Here is a 22,314-nt window from a genome sequence, read left to right as displayed (position 1 = left end):
GGGCAGGTTTGGGTTGGATCTTGGGGAAAATTTCTTCAACAAAATGTTGTCAGGTCTTAGCAAAGGCTGCCCAGGCAGTGCTGGACTCACCATTCACCATTTAGAAGTCATGTAGATGTGGCACTTTTGGGACATGGTGACCTTGGCAGTGCTGGAGAACATCAATGATCTTAGAGGGCTTCTCCAACCTAAATGATTCTGTGACCTGACAGCCAGAGACAGCAGGGAGATGCATTTCAAATACCAGAGAGCCATAAGGACTTAAGAATGTGTGATCCCTGTGCATGGAAGGGCTGGTCACCCCTCTGGTGCACCAAACCCTGGGTATGGAGCTGGGTGGGGTGGCTGCACCTTGTCACATCCATCAGGTGCCCTCAGGCACCAGCAGAGCCAAGCTGCTCCTGGGGCAGGGGCATTCCTGTCACTGCCAGGACACAGCCCCTTCAGAGCTGTCTCTGTGTGACACTCTCTGCCTGGCAGGGACAAAGGGAGAGGCTGAAGGATCAGTGGGAGACAATGAAAAACTAGAGGTAGAGCCAAGTAATGGAGAGCAAGGAAGAGCAACATGAGTGAGTGACAGCACTGAAGTCAAATGGGAAGCAAAAGGAGATTAAAAAAAAGAACATTTTGAGGCTTTGGCCAGGAAAAAAAAGCCACAAGTGTAAAGGTGAATGGGTTTCAGATGGGCAGAAGGGGCAGGAGACTGGAGAGAGCTGGAGTCTAATTTTTCTCAGACACAAACCCTCTCTCCCTCCTGCATGTCCTGCCTGTAGGACACCAAGTTAACACTCCTGACAGGACCATTGACAGGTCCTGGCAGCAAGGCTGGTGATGTCTGGCTGTGGTAAAACCCAGCCACCTCCTGCCCAGCACATCAGAGCTGGCTCTGCCTGCCTGCCTTGTGTCTGAACCACAAATCCAAGTACTCCTTTTGGGGGGGAACACACCAAAGGCTCAGCACTGCTGCAGCTCATGCTCAGTGCAGGGCTCCTTATCACACAGAATATATTAGTCCTACATGATTCTCCTCTGGGGAAAGCATTCTGCAATAGCAGAGATGCTTTTATGGCAGATTTAATCCTTCCATTGAGGAGGAAGACAAGTGCCACTGCTAACTAAAACCGTTTTTTGGTTTTCTTTGCCAAATATTCTCCTTCTGTTGCCTCATGAAATCTTCTCCCTTTTGCAGCTCCACACTCGGCTCCTCTCATGCAATATTTTTTGGACACCAGAGAACATATGAACCTTCTTAAAAGCCCAAGAGAGATTCTTGATTTTTGTCCCAAAATTCTTGTAATGCAACTGATTTTCATATCAATGAAATATCCACTAACATCTATAACATAACAATGAAATATCCATAACATAAAGAGATAGTCACCTCGATAAATATATCTAAGATGGTCTCTGTGACCAGAACAGCTCTGTCAGGGGTACACAGACCTCCAGAGCCCTCAAGAACAACCCCACACCAGGCAGAACTGGTGTCCATTGCCATGGCAATGGCCAGGCTGCAGGAAGGTCCCTGCTGGGCAGGCACAGCAGATAAAACTGCAGCTCTGTTTTGCTGATTTATCCCAACAAGTCAAGCAGCTTCTCTTACGTGACACAGGGGATGTTGTTTGAAATGGCAAATTTGCTGTAGATCTCCCTGTGGGACAGGAACTGGTTGAGGTCCCCGTTCTCCATGTACTCTGTGATCATGCACAGGGGGTCGTCCCGCACGCACACGCCCAGCAGCCGGATGATGTTCGGGTTCTTCAGCCTGGACATGATCTTGATCTCCTTCAGGAAATCATTCCTTGTAAAACAGAAAGCACCTCTGAATCCTGAACAGTTCCTTTGTCTGAGGACAGCACACAAGGCTGTGTTCCAAGTTCAGAGTAATTTACACTTTGCACGCACAAGTGTGAAACTGGTTCTGAGCTCTCCCAGCAAACAGGATTCATGCAGCATTTCAGGCTGACATTGCAGCTTCCCCTACCCCCCACTCCCTGCTGTGTCCTGCTCCTTCCAGGAGCACATGGAATAGACACCCCAGAGACACACAGCAGTCCCCAGGGTTACCCTGTGCCTGGGGGTATTTGCTTTCCTCCCCAGCTGGTTGGCACTGCAGGTGCACTTACCTGGCTGTTTTGTTGACATCTGATCTCAGCATTTTCACTGCCACAAGAACTGGCTGGTGAGTGAATTCTGAGGATGAGACTCCCAGGAATTCCAGCAGGCCATCAGCTTCACAGAGGTGCACCTGCAGGACAGAAGGCAGAGGCAGCTGTAAGAGCACACACAGGCAGAAAAGCAGAGGAAAATAACATCACAGCCAGGTCACTGCTGGCAGAATGAACCAGTGAATGGCCCAGTGAAGTTGACACAGCTGTGATCAGAAATGACCCAAGGGCTGGCCCTAGACCCTGACATAGCCATGACACAGGGGCACACGGGGACCAAAGCCAGGTGAGTCAAAGCCAGGGAGTCCCCAGCACACTGCAGCAGCCCGGGCCAGCCCAGTTCATCCAGCACCTACTGGGGATGTTCAGGAAGGCCCCCGAGTCTGCATGTGTCTGCTCTGCACTAAAGTATCTCACACAACCCCAGAACCATCAAACCATGGCCTGGCTCGAGGCATTGCTCAGACTTCACTGAGGAGCATCCAAGAACTACAGCCAGTTATCCAAAATCCTCAAATTCCAGAGGGGAGAAAAGTGTGTGCATTGTGTCCCTGATATAAACATCTCACCTATAGGTATACCCAGAGATAAATACTCTAATGACTACACACAATTCCAAATTTCTTCCAATAAATTAATGATTAATGATACAAAATTACTGCCAGGGTTGTACAAGAAGGGGTGACAAAACACTTTCTTAAGAAGTTACCAGAATGTGCATCCAAATGGAGAACTGGGTGAGGAATGCAGACTGACCTGAGGGTGTGGATGGGAAACAAGACTGGAAGAGAGGAGCAGACTGGATGTATCAGTCAAAGACTTGCAGCAGTGAGGGGAATGTAAGAGAGCATGATGAATTTTGTATGAAAAGAGCAGCACGAACTGATGTCACAAGCATGGTGAGGGGAAAAAATGAGACGGCAGAAAATGGGACAAACCTGCAGAATGGGAGTGAAGGCACAAAGATGCTGCTGCAGTCCCACAGAGAATGAATCTGCTGTGGGGAAAGCACAATCACCTGGGACAGGGAAGAGCCACAGGACTAAGCACAGGTAATTCCGAGGTGATTGTCACCAGGGAGGGGTGGTGGTGCTTCCTTGGGAGCAAAGACAAAAGACTGGAAGGAAGGAAAAGTGGAGACCTGAAAGAAGCAATGAGCCCTGTTTCTAGGAGCACACAGAGCCAGAGTAGTGGAGCAGAGTATGTGATGGCCAGCTGGGGAAAGACTAAGGAGAAGGGGAGACAGGAAAATGTGGTGCAGTACATTTGCAAAAGAGCCTGTGATACACGGAAAGGAACAGGTTCTGAATCCATCCTCAAGGAAATGGAGATGGGAGAGCCATCTCCAGACAATACAGAGGAGTTATTACAGTTATCAGAAGGACAATGAGAGGAAAGGAGAAACCAGAAGCAAATCAATGAGCAAATCCTCTCTGTCCCACTTTTGGAGCACAGAGCAAGATGCAGGCAACAGCAGAAAAGGCTGCACTGACAGCCAGGTGAGGAGGCTGAAGATGTCAGCACCTCCCCAGAAAACAGTGAGCAAGAAAGAAGTGAGGGGACAGGAAAGGGGCTGGGATAGGGAAGGTGGAGTGTCAGAATGGAGCAACCACAAAGATGGGCACATGACAGAGCAGGAAGCACTCAGTGAAAAGCTGTACTTATCAAAATGTAATAGAGAAGCAGAATTTAGGGCTGTGAGTGAACAAAGGCTGGGAAGAAAAAAGACAGTGGAAAAGTGAGAGCAGGGGAGAGAAAGACCTGCTCAGGATGGAGCTACAGATGGTGTGAAAATGAAGCAGAGAGAGAAGAAAAGGCGAGGTGAAAACGTCAACAGCTTGAAAGGAGCTCAAGGAGCCAAGGGAAAGTTTGGCAGATGACAGATGTGTGCATCATTCTGCCTGAGGCTGCTGACAAACTAGGGCTTGAGCAAGCAGCAATGCCAGAAAATATGAGGGCGCCACAGTGCTTGGGAAATGTCTGTCTTTGCTTGGGTCAGTGTGCAGAGCACCCCCAGAACCTCCATCTGTGACTGTGAGAGCTGTTTTAGCAGCCAGGATCAAGGATCAGTGTTAGCTGGACTGTGGAGAATTTCCAAACCCACATGTCTACAGGTGGGTGACAGCCATCAGATTTGAGATGTCCATGGAAGATGTGAAAGTCTGAATTCCCAACCCTAGGAGTTTACACAGGTATAGACAGCAAACAGAAAAAGTTTGCAAGTTCATCTGTTGATGAAGACCCCAGTGGTGCCGACCAGAGCCTCACAAGGCTCAGTGGCTTAGCCTGGGGGATATCAGCTTTCCCCAGAGGGCCAACACACATTTCAATTTTAACTAAAACCCTGGAAAATGCAGTCCCACTGAAGATTCCTCTCTGCCAGGCACCTCCTTTCTGCTGGAGGAGCAGCAGCAGGATGGCTGTACCTCTCCAAACTGTCCTTCTCCCAGCTTCTCCTTGAGGCGCAGCTGCTGCCGGGGGAACTCCCCAACGGAGATGTCCTTCTTGGTGAGGGAGTCCACGGTCAGGGCTGGCACAGCGTACATGTTGTTGCCTGTCACGCCCTGCAGGTGCACGATGTCGGTCTCGGCGTAGTGGGGGACGTTGTTCTGGAAGCCTTGGTGAGGGGTGGACTTGGTCAGGTCGGGCTCAGCGTAGTCCCCACTGCACACTGAGGGCAGGCAGAGTTGGGTGAGTCACGCCTCACTGCCTCCCAGTATGTCCCAGTTTCCACTCCTCCCAACCCCACAGCTCTGGGAATTTGGCCGCCTGCTGCCTTGTACTGAGGGACACCTACATGGGACGTGTGGGAAATAAATGTGTAGAGAATTCTCAAAGCCTAACAGAAGGCTCACGAATATGCAAACTTTGAAATAAAAAATACTAACTTAAAAATACCATAAAATAAAACAGACATTATTAAAAGAGAAATAAAACTAGAAACAAGTTTCAAAAGATAGCCTTACAAATAAAACTAGGTACTTTAGAGAAATAAAACTATAAAAGATAGAGTAATTTTAAATGATTGGCTTTAAAGCATTTACAACATAGTGTAGCAAAAGCTAATAAACCAAAAAACTCTTATAATGTATTGTAATTAGCATATAGTTACCTTTTAATTATAATAGCGTGAACTATAACAGCTATACTGTCTCACCCTTCACATAAAGCTAAAAATAAAATAAAAGTTTTAAAATACCTCTCAGTTGCCTCATCTCTAGGTCAAAAAAGGGCTTCATCCAACAGGGACACACTGCTCTGTTTTAACCAGAACAATCCCTGCGAGCTGCCAGCAAATTCCTGCTCAATACAGCCTGTTCTAGCCAGCCATGAGAGCTACAGGTCTTGCCCAGACAGGGAGGCAAGTCCAAAGTGATTTTCTGTTCCTGATTCATCCTAAGTACAATCAGTTCCCATCACCTGGTGCAGGGATGTTGTTTGCAACGTCAAACTTGCTCTGGATTCCCTCCTGCAACAAGAGCTGATGGAGGCTTCCCTTTCCCATGTCCCCTGGTAGCAAACTCCTCTCCCTCTTACAGCTTATTCACATAAATATGGGGTAATGCTTTAGAATTAACTCCCTGCAGAGTCACTATTACACAAAACACTTGTTCTGCTTCAAATTCACACCCTGGCTCAATCCAATCAGTCTCCCCGTGTAGAATAATGCTGGATCTTAGCAACTTGTCAGTGTGAGGAATGCAGCACTGCCCTTCCATTTGCTGATGAGAACTGCCTTCACTCAGCACTAAACACTGTTGGAAACATTCCCTTCTATGTGAGTCCAAAAGCTCCCCGGGGGCTGGAAGCCAGGACACCACGGACAATTCCCTGCTCTATTTCCTTGTGGTTTTTCTACAGGAATTTCAAAGAGCCCTGGCTGCAGGAAAAGGTCTTCTCCTAAGAGTGCTGCAGGCAGCATCCCCACAAACAATGTGTGATTGCACTGACTGCCCAAACCAGCTGCTAAAAGTGACCTGGGTAATAAATAAACAGTCTTCAAATAAAACAATAAAAGGCCACCAGCCTCTAGTGGGACTGCTGCTCCAGCTGTCACAGCTCCATGCCAAGAAATGCCAGTGTTCCACAATACTGCCTGAGCTCCCTGGGTTATTGCATTGCACAGGAGCCAGGATGGCAACTTAGACACTGACAAGTGGCATATTTTACAATCTGACAGAAATAACAAAAGAAGAAACATGCAGCTTCCAGAGACTGATGATGTTACCTGAATCCTCTGCACTTTGTGAGAGCTCTGGAAGCTTTTGGAGCAGTGTAGCTGGCTGGTGATATTCCAAATCCAGTGGGAAGGCACGTTCATAGGTGGGATTTGACTGGTGGATCTGGGTCTGGTTGTTGGCAATGGTGTAGCTGTAGAAGGAGAGGCGAACAGTGGCATCCTCCTCCAGGATTCGACGTGGGGCCTGCAGAGGAGAAGGGAAAAAACTAAACCAAAACACTGAGGTGATGCTCAGTTGTTAAGTAATGCCTTGGCTGCAACCACAGCAACTTCCAGTAATATCTTGGACAGGCTGGCATCCTGCCCCGCTGTGAGAGCAGCTTTAGCTACTCCATGGAGCTGTGATTTTCACATAGTTCTGAGCTCATTAGAGTTAATGATTAGTTCTGAACTTGTGTCTACAAGATATTACCTTTTCCAGCCTTTTTTGAACATATTGCTTCCAAAGAATGATGATTATAATCATCAGGAGCAGCAGAATAATAGCCACAAGGCAGCCCACGAGGATGGAGGTGTTGGAGTCGTCTGCCTTCTCCCCTATCCAGGTGCTGGTTACAGAAGATGTGGTTCCTGCAATCACAGAGGAGAATCTGGGGTTAGAGCACCAGAGGTTTTCTGTGCCAGCCAACTCTCTACAGACTGGTAGAGAAAAGATCTTGGGCAGCTCCCTGAACATTAACACCAGCCGTGTTCACATTTTGCTCTTATCAGAAATTCTCATTTTGGAAGCTCAAAGAGCTAAGAACTGTGCAGAGAACTTCTGCAATCAAAGATTGCTGTGAGCAGAACAGATTCCTGCAGTGGATTCATCTTAGAGCAGACAGTGCTCAGAGTTTCACTGGCTTCACACAAGTCCCCAGCCCATGTGCTGAGGCAGCCCTGGCCAGCTGAGGCTCAGGGGACTGTCACATGCTGCCCTGTGCATGAGGCACTGATGAGGCCATCCCCAGATCTCCAGAAATGGAGGGAAAGACCATGTTAACTGGGATGTTCCTGTGAAATTCCCCCACACCTGAGCCCTTGGCATGGCCAAGGGGCAGAAGTCCTTACCCCAGGTGCCCTCAGTAACGTTGTGCTCCGTTTCCAGGAGCTCCGTGGTGCTTGTGGCTGCCGTAACAAAACTGGGATTCACACTCTCCATGTCTGTGGAAGGAAAGGGAATGTGTCAGCCCAACAAAACCTCCCTGCTCCTGCCAGCAGTCCCTGCAATCCCAACCCCAGCGAGACGGGGCTGGTTCAGGCAGCAGAGCAGCAACAGGAGGGGCTGCTGCCTGCAAGGTAAGCAACAAGCAGCACCCAGGAAATTCCTCCCTCAGGAATGTCCTCTCACTACAGCTGGTTAGAGACTTTGGAGCAGAAAGCTACAGACACACCTTTCCCTGTCAGTCCTAGTGGTTTTCCCAAAAATTTTTGTCCTTTTCCCTCCAGAACCTTTTAAAGCACCTCATGGAATTCACTTCTGCATCATAGATAAGACTTTAGGAAAAATAAGTCAGCCTCTATTTTTTAATAATATTTTTTTAAACAATTTTTTAATCTCCTAAACTTGACCTCATCATCTCTAGATATACTTAAATTATTCCTAACAAAATATTTGGTAAAGAGAAGCAAAAATCAATGTCATAGCCAGCAGGCAGCTGGGGAAGTGGAGGCAGGTACTGGTCTCTTCATTCAGATGAGCAGTGACTCAAGGGCACGGCTGGAGCTGGGCCAGGCTCAGGCTGGAGAGCAGGAAAGGTTCTTCCCCCAGAGGTGCTGGCACTGCCCAGGCTGCCCAGGGAATGGGCACAGCCCCGAGGCTGCCAGAGCTCCAGGAGCCTTTGGCCAGCGCTGCCAGGGATGCCCAGGGTGGGATTTTTTGGGTCTGGGCAGGGACAGGGTACAGGGGCTGGATGATCCTGGTGGGTCCCTTTCAGTTCAGGATATTCTGTGATTCTATGATCTGTTTCAAAAAGAACAACTGTGGCAAGCACATTTCTCTCCCTCTCAGGATTTTTCATAGAGGTGCACAGAGAGAAATAAAAGAGAAAACAATTTCTAATTCTGCTCCTTGTTTTTCCTATGTGGAATGTGTTTGGAGAATTGTTTACCTGGGGTGGTTGCTTGGTTGGATTCTGGTGAAGATTGTTTGACCTGATGGCCAATCCAACCCACCTGGGGCTGGGCTCTCAGAGAGGGTCACGAGTTGTGTGAAAGTTAGAGTCAGAGAAAGTAGTATGTAGTTTGAGTATCCTCCTTTTATATAGTATATTAATGTATTTTAGCATAGTTATAATAAAGAAATCATTCAGCCTTCTGAATTGAGTCAGACATCAGCATTTCTTCCCATTGGGTTCGCCTGCATTTACAATAAACAACTGCTCTATGGTCCAAATTTTGGTTGCCCTGGTCATGCTTCTGTTCATGCGCATCAGTACTGTTGGAACTCAAAATGTCCCTCAGACATTTTTAGAGGTTCCAGACCTTGGTCAGAAGCATTTGAGACCCTGGCAGGCAGCTGAAAACAGCTGTGATTTTGAGTTTGAGCCATGGAATGAGTGGAACAAGCAGTCACAAAGGGTTAGATATTATAGTAGAAGTAGTTACAAAGTAGAGGGAAAATTTTTTAGTATTGTACAAGGAGGTTTTAGCACCTGTACAGGGGGGTTTTACTTTGTGCATGGGGGTCAGAAGTTCTAAGATGGAGGAAAATGGGCTGATCCTGTTCTTCCTCCTTCTTCTTCCTTGCCTCCATGTTCTTGGTGATGCTGGCACTTATGGATTGGTTTAGAGTAGAAAAGCACCATTTAACATAGGTAATAGGCATTGGGAAAACTGTAACCATGTAACACGTAATGTACCATATAAAAGATAGAAAAGCACCATTTAATATAGGTAATAGGCATTGGGAAAAACTGTAACCATGTCACACATAATGTACCATATAAAAGACAGCAGCAGCCCTGGGCGGGGAGAGAAGAAGCAGTCGGGGTCAGAGAGGATGTCAGGGTGTGTGTGTGCCTCTGCCTGAGCTGTGAGCAAACCACAGCAGCCCCAGGAGAAAATCTTTTAGATAACTTGCAATAAACTGCCTTGAGACCCAACAACAGAGACTGCAGAGTTTTCTTTGGAAGCTCGGGCTGGAGGAGAGACTTTTCCACCACACGGATCCCCTGAACCAGGCCAGGGGTTCCAGCAAGTATCAGCCTGGAAAGCACCCACTGCACCTTTGAGCCCTTTCAGTGCCTGTAAAACCTCTTCCTTCCCCCTGGGCAGCCCACAGCCACTCTCCTGTCAACCCCACACGTCCTGCAGTGCCACACCAGCTCTTCTCCTCCCTGTGCTTCTCCAGGAGCACTCACCTGACTGGAAGGAGATCTCGCTCATCATCATCCAGGTGTCAGCGAAGTAGAAGCGGCACAGGATGGCCTTGCCCACGCGCTGCTGCAGGGGCACGGTCACGAACCTGGCACTGGGGTTTTTGTCATCCAGCACCGTGGCCACCCCCACAGGCTCGGGCTCCCAGTCTGCGATCAGCCGAGGCTTGAACAGACACTCCACCCTCTGGAAAATCTTCACCCCCTTGGAAAACATGTTGTTACAGTGCACCTGGGAAGAGAAGAAGGGAACCGTCAGAGAGGAGATTTACTGGCACCTAAATCAAGCCCCAAGGATGTTCCACTCACAAAAATTTTCCATTCCCATTATCTCCCTGTATGAATGCAGAATGAGTGACTTCTTCCAGTGTGCAATGAGAACATTGGGCAAAAAGTTGTTCTGGAACAGCTCTGAATTTTACCTGCAAATGCTACATCAATGGTCAGATTCTGGCAGGCTCCTCAAAAGGCCCATATAAAAATCAATCAAGCAAACCCTTAATTGATTAATCAAGAGTTACCCTAAACTGATTATTCATACCAATCTAAAGCCTTGCAGACCAATTCTCTTTGAACATTTAACCTAAGAAGGGAAGGAAAAGACACACCTTAACTCCTAGTGTTAAAAATTTGGTATTGTTTCAATTGCTTGACATAAGTAGCTGGAATTGTTAGACCACAAGCTGAACTTTATCTGAACTACATGGCTCTGTTCTGCAAGTCAAAGATGGATTAGAATGAACCCTGGAGCTAATAATCTGATCATTAATAATAGTAAAGACGGATTGTAGTGCAACTTGCATGTAACAATCTGATCATTAATAATAGTTAGAATAGACAAAGCTGCAGCTTAAATATTACTCAAAGATCAAGAGCTGGAGTGGACAGCCCATAGATCCTGGTCTGTGAACTGTAACAACCATGTTAAAAAAATTAACTGCTGAACCCACCAAAACCCCCACAGAAACCAGTCTCAGAGGCCAGTGTGGAAACAATGACACAGCAGCCATGTTGGTGATGGAACAGTGAAACAATGAAAAGCATGGAGAATTCAGACCCAAATACTGCTCTTGGACTCTTCTTCTGTCCCTCCTGGCATCAGGGTCCCAGGGATTTCTTTGTCCTTGGTCCCTCTTTTGGGGGACCAGCTCGGGCTATGACATACCAACAACTGATCTCTGTCATTAGATGAGAATTGTGTCCCAAATTTCTTAGCATTTAGAAACTTTTAGCAGCTGCAACCTAAGTTAATTCCTTCCAAAAACCACAAACCAGGCAGATATTCCCCTGACACACCCCTGCTCTGGTTGCAGACAACTGAGGATCTGAGTTTTAGGGAAACCATCACCTAAAGCCTGCATCCATCCCCTTCTCCTGGTGGCTCAGCATCAGGTTGAGTTCTGTTATGCAGACCTGAAGCTCAGGATCACATCACTCGGGACATCTCAGCACTGTGACCACTGAACAGAAACTAGAAGAAATGAGGTGACTCAAAGTCTTCAGTACCCCTCAGCCTGCTCCATTCCCACAGCCACAGTGGTCCAACCCCTCCCAGCAGCCCCAAGAATCATTTCCTAGTGACTGTGGGGTATTTGCCACTTGTGACAGCAACAGTTTCCAAACCACCTACAGCCTTGAACCTTATTAATTGCTCAGCCTCTGAGAGGTCCTGCAGTGAAAAGCACTGAAGCACTAATGAGGACAACAGGCCTGATGAGCAGCAAAAAGACAAAAGCAGAGTATTTTCAAATAATTAGGACCAGATGAAGCTTAGACAACATTATTCAATAAGGAGAAACAGTCATTCATAACCAGGCAGGAAAGCCTGCTGCCTGGAATATACAATTTGTGCCATATTTGGACAGGAGTTGGATGTGTTTCCATCCTGGACTGATACAGAGACATTTTCTATTGCAAACATCCCCTACTAAAGTCCAATTTTACAGCATGCAAGCCTATGCAATGCAGTTGCAATGTTACCAACATTATTTATTTTTAATAGTTTCTTGGATACTGGGAAAGCTCACAGGACTGGGATAAAGCTATCAGATAAGAAGATGCAAAAATTATCCACAGACCACTTGGCCTGTACAAAAGAAATGCAAAGCTGAAAGAGGCAACATTCAGTAAATAATGAAGATTAATTCATGCTAATCGGAACAGCTTTTTAATTAGATGCTAGATAAAGTAGCTGTTCTTATGATCTGATGTGTTTGGTTTATCAGGATGGTTGTGTTTACAAGACAGATTTTTGGAAGGCATCTGTCCCCAATTAGCATAGTGTATGCTCATGTATTATATTAATTTGATAAAACATTATCAACTACGAAGTCTTAAAAATTTTAAGGCACAAATTTGTCTCTGTTCTTCTAAGAGGAATGCATTCCTAAATCAAAATTATTTGCTGCTTTTTTCAATGACCTGAGGGAGACACAGAAATACTAGCAATAAAATAAACTAAATAGAAGGGAGGGAGTTTCCTAAAATAATCTCAAGGACTGACTCAAGTCAGGGTAGTGAACTCAGGGACAAAATCTAAGTGATGCTTTCCACATTGGACTTTAATCCTGGACACTAATAACTTGGAACTGATTTTTAGCATGATCCCTAAGCCTTAATGACCACTGGCTCCCTCTCTCTTGGCTTGGAGGATCAATATCATCACAAGATTCACAAAGAGGAATCGTCCAAAAGCAGGAAATTGGTACCATTCTTTTATGCAATTTGATGGGATTCTGTACCTCCAAAAGAGTAATCATCAAAGAAAGAAAGGATTGGGTGACTGCTCCAAAAATGACCCTTGGTCTCACCAGGAAGGCATTGGGAAGTCTGCCAACTTAGTTTACTGAAGCAAAGATTAAGAGAGTGGTTAAATCATGGTTTAGAAGCAGAAGATTTCTGAGAAGGCAGGACTCTCTTTTTTTTTTTTTTTTTTTTTTTGCCAGCAAAAGCAGGCAAACAGCCAACGGTTGCAAGTTAAAAATAGACAAAATAAAACCAGAGTAAGTAACCACCAAAACAATTTACTTAAGGATGTGGTGGGTTCTCCTTCATTTGAAATCTCTACAAGAAAAGCCACCAATCCTTTTTAAAAGATCCTGCTGTTTACTACAGAATCAAAGTTCAACTCGTGCTTCTCCTGTGTGTTTAAATAATTTCCCACAGCACAGGCACAGGCTGAGGCTGCTTGGTCAAAATGGAAGCACAGCCACATTCCTTTACCTTAAGAGTTAGTAAATCCTGCATCCTAAATCCATCTCAGTTGCCTAAAGACTGGTTCAGGTGTCTGCTTTTTATTCCTTCAAGGTAAATATGGGAAGGAGAGTCTGAGCTCTGAAGAAGCAAGTGCTCATCTGCTTCACCTGTCTACAATGGAAAATTTGGGATATCTCCTGCTCAAATTCTGGATTCAGGAGGATACAGGCACTTCCTGTGCTCAAGGCCAAGCTGGATGAGGCTTGGAGCAACCTGGTCTAGTGCAAGGTGTCCCTGCCTGTGGAAGAGGGTGGAACGAGATGAGCTTCAAGGTCCCTTCCAACCCACTCAATTCTCCAAAGGGGCAACCTGGAAGCCCCCAGACCCAAAGCCTGTCCCCCTGGAGAGGGACCAGGCTGAGTTACCTTCATGGAGGTGAAGTTCCGTGGGCGGTCAAACTGGAACTCCATTTCCACCGCGCCCGTGCTGAAGCTCTCGTTCCTCCAGCCCACGTAGTCGTAGCCCGGCCACACGCGGTACTGGTGGCTCTGGGTGAAGTCATCCAGCCCCAGCACTCCATCTGTGAGCTGGCCCAGCCCTCCATACAGGTGCCTGGCCAGGGAGAAACCAACAGTCAGCCAGAGCTCCAGTGGGAAACCACAGGCATCTTCCAACTGGTACCAGCAAAACTTCCATTTTCCTGCTCCTGACTCATCCTGGACAAGAACTCGATCACTGTTCTTATGCAGCACCACCTTGATGTTGTTTGGGCTGGGATTTTAGCATCATTCCCAGCTAGAGAAAAGGCAGAAATATTTGGACTGGTGTCAAGGACCAACAGCAAAGCTGAGCTACAGGCAGAGCCTCTGGAGAACAAAGACAGACAGTGTGGAAAATTACACTGTGTGTTCTCCCAACAGAGCTGAAACTGCAGCATCTCACCATGCAGCTGCATGGCAGGAACACTGCTCCATCCTCTGCTGGGGGAACCTGTGGGCAAAAACCTGCAGGCAGGCACAGAAAGGCAGCAAAGTGGGAAGTGAGACCATGAGCCACAGCCAAACCTAGCCAGGATCATTTCTGCCATCGCTCCTGAGAAGAGTTACTGGCTCTTTCCAAGGCTGACTGGACTCTTTGCCAGGACCCTGCCCCACCCCGCTCCTATGTGAGGGTGCAGAGCCCCTCATACAGTTTCCCAAGCACTGTTCCAGAGTAGAAGACGCCAGTGTGGCACAATTCTGACCCCCCCTGTAAGTCCTTGGCTCTGTAAGTTCACCCCAGGTGAGCCCTCCTGTCACTAGAGCACAGGTACACGTGCCTTTGAACTGCAAATTAGGATTAACAGCTGGAAGAGGCAGATTCCTACCAGTCAGGCACATGAACTAGAGGTTAAGTCGTTCCAAAGAGTCCTGGCTTAGCAGGTTGGGTTTTCTGCCTACATCTGCAGCTCCCTGACACTCCCCATCAGACCCAGGTTCCTAAGTTCATGCTGGACAGCTACATGCAACACCTACTCTGAACATAAAAACCTTTTATTTAAATATCCAAGCTCTACTGTATCAGCCCAGCTTGAAACCATCAGATATGAATTTATCAAGACATTGTTACCCAGCATTTTCCAACATCCTACAAGCATGAAGAAGCGTCTGGGATACGAGATACCAGTGACAGGGGGAGTAGGAAAGAATTTGCACGGTGACAGAGAGAACAGGACAACTTCTCCCACCTGCGTTCCTGATAGCCATCATAGGTCGAGTCATTCAGATAAACTATGGGGAACCCGGGAGCTGCTATTGTCCCTCCTTCAGGGATGCTGTAGGATGCCAAACCATCTGGAAAAGAAAGCCATACACCTCAGAAATACATCAGCGGGCTCCCATCACCTGTGTCCATGCGACATTTTTATTCGTTTGAGGGCTGGCAGCAGCTGCAGGGAGCCCCGGGCAGGGCTGCCCTCCGTGCCAGGCTGGGGAGGGGCGCTGACCGTGCCAGACGCAGCCGTAGAGCTCCACCCTCATGCACACGGTCATGGGCGCCTTGGTGACGGGGATGAGGCGCACGAAGCGCGCGATGATGGGCGGCCGCAGGTCCTTCAGCACCACGTCGTAGGTGTCCGTGTTGCCATCGATCACCTGCAGGAGAAACAGCCTCAGCTGCAGCCTCTCCCTTCTCCTGATGGAAGGGATGGCACCACAGTCAGGCTGAGAACGATTCAGTGCTCAGATAAACTTCAGTCTCGGAGGCCGTGAGATCTCTGAGAGCAAGCAGGTGGCCATAGCTCAAAGTAGTCACAAGATCTTCACTACAAGATAATAGGTAACTTTCTACTCCAATGGACAGTTGCCACAAAATTTATTTTGCTTTTCTAACCTATCACCTTTACTTACTTCTACTGCACTGCAGGTACTTTTATTCAATGGGCTACTATCACACATATGCTTCTATTATCACTTCTAAACTCTTAGCTTACTCTATACAATTACACCTCTACATTATAAACCCTTCACTATCTTATCAATACAGCTTCCTACATTATAAACCCTTCACCATCTTATCAATAGTTTCTTTCTTACTTAAGGCATATTCTTACTTACTATAACTATGTAGTCATAACTATAAAAACGTAAGTTTATGATTTTTCTACTTAATGTCTGTGTACTTTATTTTTACATAAATCCAAGCTTCATCCAAGGCTGTAGACTGAACCCTTCAGTGTCTGTGGAAGTTTCTATCTTTCCATTTCCCACACTCCCTGTTGTGCTGTTGGGCTGTACAGTGGTGCTCCTGTGCCCCTTTGTTTGGGAGTGGAGAGTTCCCCAGGTGGAATCTGCAGGAGGGAGCTGCTGCTGCTCATCCTGTGGCTGATGGGGTGGGAGGGGTGCTGCCATTTCACCTCCTGCTCACTGCAGACCCCCCCAGGCAGCACTGAGGGAGAAGAGAGAGGCAGGTGGGGCTGCAGGTGTGAGTGAAAGCTGCAGAGAGTTCCAGTCACTGGATGAAACCCCTTCCTTCAAGGGATCCATGGGTTCCAGCAACAGGTAACAGAGCTTGCCCTCATCACCAGTTACCTGGTGGAGGGCCCTGATGTCCTTTCTCCACAAGCCAACACAATTCCAGAGGTGCTGCAGTGTTTGGTGCTGCACAGGAGGCATCCTGGACTGAGCATCACCCCAGCCACCCCATCCTGCTGCAGTGCAGTGACAGGCAGGGACCTCACCCTTCCCCTCAGTGCCAACAGTGTCCTGGGAACTCTCCACTGTTTATTTTGACCTCCCCTCCCATCCCACAAACACAGCTTTTGTAGCAGACATCAAAATGTGAGGGATGGGCAATATAATGGTAATGGCAAACAGCTGATCAAAGGTCTGGGTGAGCAAATAATTCATTAACAAGATAAAAAGCTGCTACCAAATATTGCATTGCAGACCCTGCTGGGACTTCCAAAGCACCCTCAGTGCAAGGAAACATCACCATACCCAGCACCTCTCTAGTCTGACTTAAGTCTTCAGACTCCACAAGCCTGAAGGCAGGGTGACCAGGTCAGACAGCTGCAGGTGAGAGTCCCAGGGGAAGTTTAACAAAGTATGAACAGAGCCCAGCTCTGTGCTCAGGTCTGGAGACAGCATGAGACAATTGTGATGAGCAGGGAAGCCTCTGTGTGAGAGCTCAGCACATTTCCTACTCTCTAAACTCCTTCCTCCTCAACATCCACACACCAAACACTGCTATCAGACACCCAGAAACTCCTTAATTCCCTGCCACCCCCTCCAGTTTTAAATCCCAAAGCAGGCATCCAGACATCCAATTTAGATACAAGTGTCTAAGAGAAGGACACCCATGTGATGTTTGGGACATGCACAGACAGGTAGTGAAGAGCCAGAGTTTTCCTGATTTGGGGGAGTCAGGTCAGGGGACATGGACAAAGGAAGAAAACTTCAAACATCCCCTCAGAAAAAAGCATCTTTGTACCAGCTCCACAGTAGAATTGTAGAGAATCCTGCCCAAATTCTGAGAGCAACAAAGAAGGTGATGCACCTTGTGTCGCATCTCCACATCCTGCAGCTGCTGTTCCTGAGCATGCCCTCACTCAGGGCCAGAAAACCCAAACTGTGTGAGAGACAAACCCAGCAGCACTTTCCAGTCCTGGCCCCTACTGAGCCCAGTGCTCCCCATGTCAGGAACGATGCAGTGCTGCTGGATGAGACCAGGTGTCACAGAACTGAGGCAGAACACACTGCTCCAACAGAGCCAGGACGGAGTAGGATGCATTAATGTCTCAGGCTGCAAGGTGCAGCTGGGTGTGTATTCAATTCCCATCTGTCAGAGCTGGGGCAGTTCTCCTCTGTTCATTGGGCACTTTTCTGTATCTCTCCCACAGCCAATCCTCCCTCCAGGAGATCTCTGCTGTTCATGGGCCATTAATTATTAATTATCTTCTGTTCCTGGCCACTGAGTGTCCCTGCATGGCTGAGAAAATTCCAGCATCTCATGGGGAGAGGCTCTGCCCAGGGGAGGAGCCAAGAATTCCTACCTGGATCCAATCTGACCTGGGAACAGCACAGCAGCCTTTGCCCCCTGCATTCCCAGAGGAGCAGCTTTCTTCCCCCTGCATTCCCAGAGGAGCAGCTTTCTTCCCCCTGCATTCCCAGAGGAGCAGCTTTCTTCCCCCTGCATTCCCAGAGGAGCAGCTTTCTTCCCCCTGCATTCCCAGAGGAGCAGCTTTCTTCCCCCTGCATTCCCAGAGGAGCCCAGGCCCATCTCCCCCAGCCCTGGAGCTCCAAGGAAAACTCCCCCCTTGTGCAGGATCCTGCTCCAGCAGAAGCACAGCTGGCACTGCAGGAGGGCTGAGCCCCCCTGGGATGGGGCTGAGCCACCTCCCTGACCCACAGGGGACAGGGCTGCTCTGACTCTGGCAGGGGTTTGTTTTCCCTTTTTTGTACTCTTGCATTTGTATATTTAATTTCCCTAGTAAAGCACTGTTGGAACTCAGAATGTCCCTCAGACATTTTTAGAGGTTCCAGGCCTTGGTCAGAAGCATTTGAGACCCTGGCAGACAGCTGGAAACAGCTGTGATTTTGGGTTTGAGCCATGGAATGAATTACCAACTTTGAAGGTGGAACAAGCAGTCACAAAGGATTAGATATTGTAGTAGAGGTAGTTACCAAGTAGAGGGAAAAATTTTTTAGTATTGTACAAGGAGGTTTTAGCACCTGTACAGGGGGGTTTTACTTTGTACATGGGGGTCAGAGGTTTTAAGATGGAGGAATGTGGGCTGATCCTGTTCTTCCTCCTTCTTCTTCCTTACCTCCATGTTCTTGGTGATGTTGGCACTCACAGATTGGTTTAGAGTAGAAAAGCACCATTTAATATAGGTAATAGGCATTGGGAAAAACTGTGAACATGTAACACATAATGTACCATATAAAAGATAGAAAAGCACCATTTAATATAGGTAATAGGCATTGGGGAAAACTGTAACCATGGAAGACATAATGTACCATATAAAAGATAGAAAAGCACCATTTAATATAGGTAATAGGCATTGGGGAAAAACTGTAACCATGTCACACATAATGTACCATATAAAAGATAGAAAATCCCCATTTAATATAGGTAATAGGCATTGGGAAAAACTGTAACCATGTAACACGTAACGTACCATATAAAAGACAGCAGCAGCCCTGGGCGGGGAGAGAAGAAGCAGTCGGGGTCAGAGAGGATGTCAGGGTGTGTGTGTGCCTCTGCCTGAGCTGTGAGCAAACCACAGCAGCCCCAGAAGAAAATCTTTTAGATAACTTGCAATAAACTGCCTTGAGACCAACAACAGAGACTGCAGAGTTTTCTTTGGAAGCTCGGGCTGGAGGAGAGACTTTTCCAGCACACAGAGCCCCTGAACCAGGCCAGGGGTTCCAGCAAAGCACTGTTATTCCTATTCCCACATCTTTGCCCAAGAGCCTCTTACTTTCAAAATTACAATAATTCAGAGGGAGGGGGTTTCCATTTTCTATTTCAAGGGAGGCTCATGCCTTCCTTAGCAGACACCTGGCTTTCCCCACCACGACACTTAAGCAGGATGAGGAGGACGTGCCCTGCAGCCCCGGGCTCACCCTGCCTCCCTGGCGGCTCCTCCAGGAGATCCAGCGCTCCCCGTTGCGGCTGTAGTCGATGCGGTACGCGCGGGCGAACTCCTTGCCCGTGGCGCGGGCGTGCCGGCCCTGGGTGCCCACCAGGGTGATGAAGAACAGCTTGTGCAGGTCAATCTGCAGGAACTGCACATCTTCGGGCTCCAGCAAACCAGCTGGGCACCAGGCTCCATCCCCCTCTTCCCTCTGTAACCTGAGGGGGAAATTGCACGCATTAAAAGGAATCAGATCTCCGATGATTAATTGAGGGAACACGCAGAACTGTGAGGACTGGGAGGAAGCAACAAAACCAGCAATGGCTACCAAGTGTCTCTGCCCTTTGGGATGATGGTCAGCTGAGACTCAAATCCTACAGGTTTGCCCTATACAGAACAACTCCTCAGTCCCACATACCTTTCACTAACTACTTGTAGTAATTTTTTCCCCAGACATGAATTTCCCCATTGATCAGAAACAACCCTGCTGCTCAGCAGGGAACTGCTCTCTGCTCTGCAACACCTTGCTGCCCAGGTGCATCCTCACTGCTCCTAAACCCCACATGGTAAGGCCTGAACTTCTGCTTGATCACCTCCTTCAGCTTTACAAAGCTCAAAGTTGAGCCATCTTAAAAATACATTTTAGCAACATAAGATCTGTTTGAAATTCTTCTGGGTCATTTCAATGCACAGTTCACATTTCCTGCAGTCATCAGAGCTGCTGGTGTAGGATGCTGCTAGGAGAGTTGGGGGGAGGTCTCTGCTCCTCAATTGAACATTGTGAGAGCTGTAGTTGTGACAAATTTATCTGCACACCAAAAATGTGTGGGTTTTTTTACAAACAGGGATTTCTTAGCCCTTGAAGTGCCCTTGGCTTTCAGACAGCTACCCCATCTCCACCTGATGGGATCAGTGAGGGCATCAGGGAAGGTGGTACCCAGGAGGAGTCACTGCAGGTCATGGCTCAGGCCAGAGAAGATTTTAATCTCTGGCTGATCAGCTGTTTGTGCAAGATTTTCTTACACTGGAATCGCAAGTAAAAAAAAAACCTCTAAAAAAGGCAGGAAGGGTGACTGAAGCGACAGGAACAGACATCTGCATGGGACAACTCTGACCTCTAACCAAATGAGGTCAGCTTCATGCCTTCACCCTCTGAACATCCAGCAAAGAGAGGATGGTAAAATGGTGCCCAAAGTGTTTGCAGCACTGGAAATAAGCCATACTCATAGGAAAAACCTCCCAGCTGTCAGATCCACAGGCCTGCTCAAACACTATTAAAAACACAGCACACAGCATCACTGCTCTACCACACACTAAGAAAAAATAATATTTGAGCACCAGGAGAATTTTATGATTTTGGAGTGCCTGAATTCATCATAAAAATATAAGTATCACAGTCAACCTGAAATTTCTGTCTGACTTGCAACAAAGCTGTAGCAATGGTTGATATCACCACTGCAAACCACTCCAAGGAAATTCACATTTGCAACTCTTTTGTGAATCATCAGTTAATAACTTTGCGAGAAATAAAATGACCAAAAAAAAAAAGTAAAGAAAAGCTGTAGGCCTCCTTGACAGTGAAGAAAATAATTTAGCTGCTTGCTTGACAATTCCTTAACTCTGCATTTCCAAGGTGTTTGAGGCAGAGTGAGCACAGCCCATTTCCTCAATAGGATGCTGTTGAAAAGTTCATCCTTGTAAAGGATTTCCTGTGATTTAGTTTAAAGCACTCCACAAGAATCCCAGGGGCACTGTCGCTGGCTTGCCTGTAAGTCCCAAATCCTTTGGAGATTTATTCACAGAGTGACAGAAAGATGGGTGTCAGAGGCAACCTTGGGGTCTGCAGTCCCATCCCCTGCTCACAGCAGGGCCAGCTCCAAGGCTGCCCTGTGTTCCTCAAGGCCTGTACAGCCAAGTCCCCAAATGCTGAGACATCACCACCTCTCTGGGTCCCCCTCCCACCACTTCATTCTCATGGAGAATGAGTTTTTCCCCTTAATATTTAATGAGAATTTCCTGTACCACAGCTGTGATCATTGCCATGGCCTCCTGGCCTTTCACTGTGCACTACCCAGACTGAATACAAAAGCAGCAAACAAGGTTTTAATGGTGGGGGATCTTCTTCCTCAGCCACATATTGGGTTTCTAGGGGGAAAAAAGGATTAAATTTGTTTTCAGAGGTGAACCCACCGTGCATATTGGGGCCCTGTGGAGTCGTACCACTGGCTGGAAGCAGTGATGTCCTCATCCCGGATGGTCCCCTCGTGCATGCCCAGAGGGTAACGACAGATTGCTGCAAGGGGCAACACAGGCAAGCAAACAACAAAGGTCAGCACTCCTTTCTTTTAAAATCACCAGGCAAGTTTAAATAAATGCTATCATGCCCAGAAAATAAACATGGTAATGCTAAAATAAAGAATGCAAAAAAAAAAAAAAAGGTATTAAATACACCATAATTATCATAAACTGAAATTATAAGTAATGCATTAGACTAACAGTAACATTCAGCAGAGCCCAGGCAAGGCAAAAACTTTACAAAGAAACATTTTAAGAGCATGAAATCCCAAACCATATTATTATTACTGGTTGCACAGGCCAAATTTACAACGGCAAATTATTAATCAATAATAATGTGACATAAAAAGGAAGACTTTGTTCAAGATTTTTCTTCCCCTGGAACAAATTGGATGCTTGACTTGTGCTCAAATGGGAACAGTTATTACATTCACCTGTGCAGATACAGGGGAGAAGTTAAACATCTATTACAGATGACAAGTCATGGAAATATCTGTTCTGTCCTGTCACTGCAGGCTGGAGTTCCCATCCATCCATCCTGCCTCATCCCAGCCTGCTCCTGCCTCCAGCCTCAAGTGGAGGCAGCATTTCTCCCCAGCATGGGAATGTTCTCAAACTTGGTGCCTCCATGGAGCACAGACACAATTGGCTCAAGCCAGCATCTCCAAAAGCTCCCCACACCAGTACCCTGCAGATGCAGCTGAGAAATCCTAGCTGGCCTCGAGGTTCTCTCTCCTGACAGAAGATTTTAAACATGTCCTGGAATATTAGAGATGTTTGGGAAAACTCTAAATCTGAATGCAACCACTGCCAGCCACACTGCTGCAGGCACAGGAGCAGTTCTGGCTGCCTCTGCCTCAGGCAGGGCTGCCCTGGGTGTCCTCCTGGTTTCCCAAAATCCCAGGATGGGCTGGGTTGGAAGAGACCTTGGAGCCCATCTCC

General features: G+C 47.4%; 1 protein-coding gene across 5 annotated transcripts in view; it reads right to left on the bottom strand.

Annotated features, from left to right (window-relative positions):
* LOC110482829 (discoidin domain-containing receptor 2) overlaps window positions 1-22,314 on the bottom strand; it is a 59,747-nt gene that overhangs the window by 7,287 nt on the left and 30,146 nt on the right. For all 5 annotated transcript variants that reach the window (XM_077787835.2, XM_077787836.2, XM_085593791.1 and 2 more), the window contains 12 exons: window positions 21,268-21,370; window positions 19,067-19,295; window positions 14,944-15,091; window positions 14,686-14,791; window positions 13,385-13,571; window positions 9,750-9,996; window positions 7,459-7,551; window positions 6,821-6,978; window positions 6,397-6,592; window positions 4,595-4,839; window positions 2,127-2,248; window positions 1,604-1,801 (listed from right to left, as the gene is read on the bottom strand). In XM_077787835.2, the coding sequence (XP_077643961.1) occupies window positions 1,604-1,801; window positions 2,127-2,248; window positions 4,595-4,839; window positions 6,397-6,592; window positions 6,821-6,978; window positions 7,459-7,551; window positions 9,750-9,996; window positions 13,385-13,571; window positions 14,686-14,791; window positions 14,944-15,091; window positions 19,067-19,295; window positions 21,268-21,370 (2,032 nt within the window). The remainder of the gene's footprint in view (window positions 1-1,603; window positions 1,802-2,126; window positions 2,249-4,594; window positions 4,840-6,396; window positions 6,593-6,820; window positions 6,979-7,458; window positions 7,552-9,749; window positions 9,997-13,384; window positions 13,572-14,685; window positions 14,792-14,943; window positions 15,092-19,066; window positions 19,296-21,267; window positions 21,371-22,314) is intronic.

The sequence above is a fragment of the Lonchura striata genome, chromosome 17 (genome assembly GCF_050655825.1).
Source record: "Lonchura striata isolate lonStrDom1 chromosome 17, ASM5065582v1, whole genome shotgun sequence".
Classification (NCBI taxonomy): Eukaryota; Metazoa; Chordata; class Aves; order Passeriformes; family Estrildidae; genus Lonchura; species Lonchura striata.
This window is presented reverse-complemented; position numbering and strand designations above follow the sequence as displayed.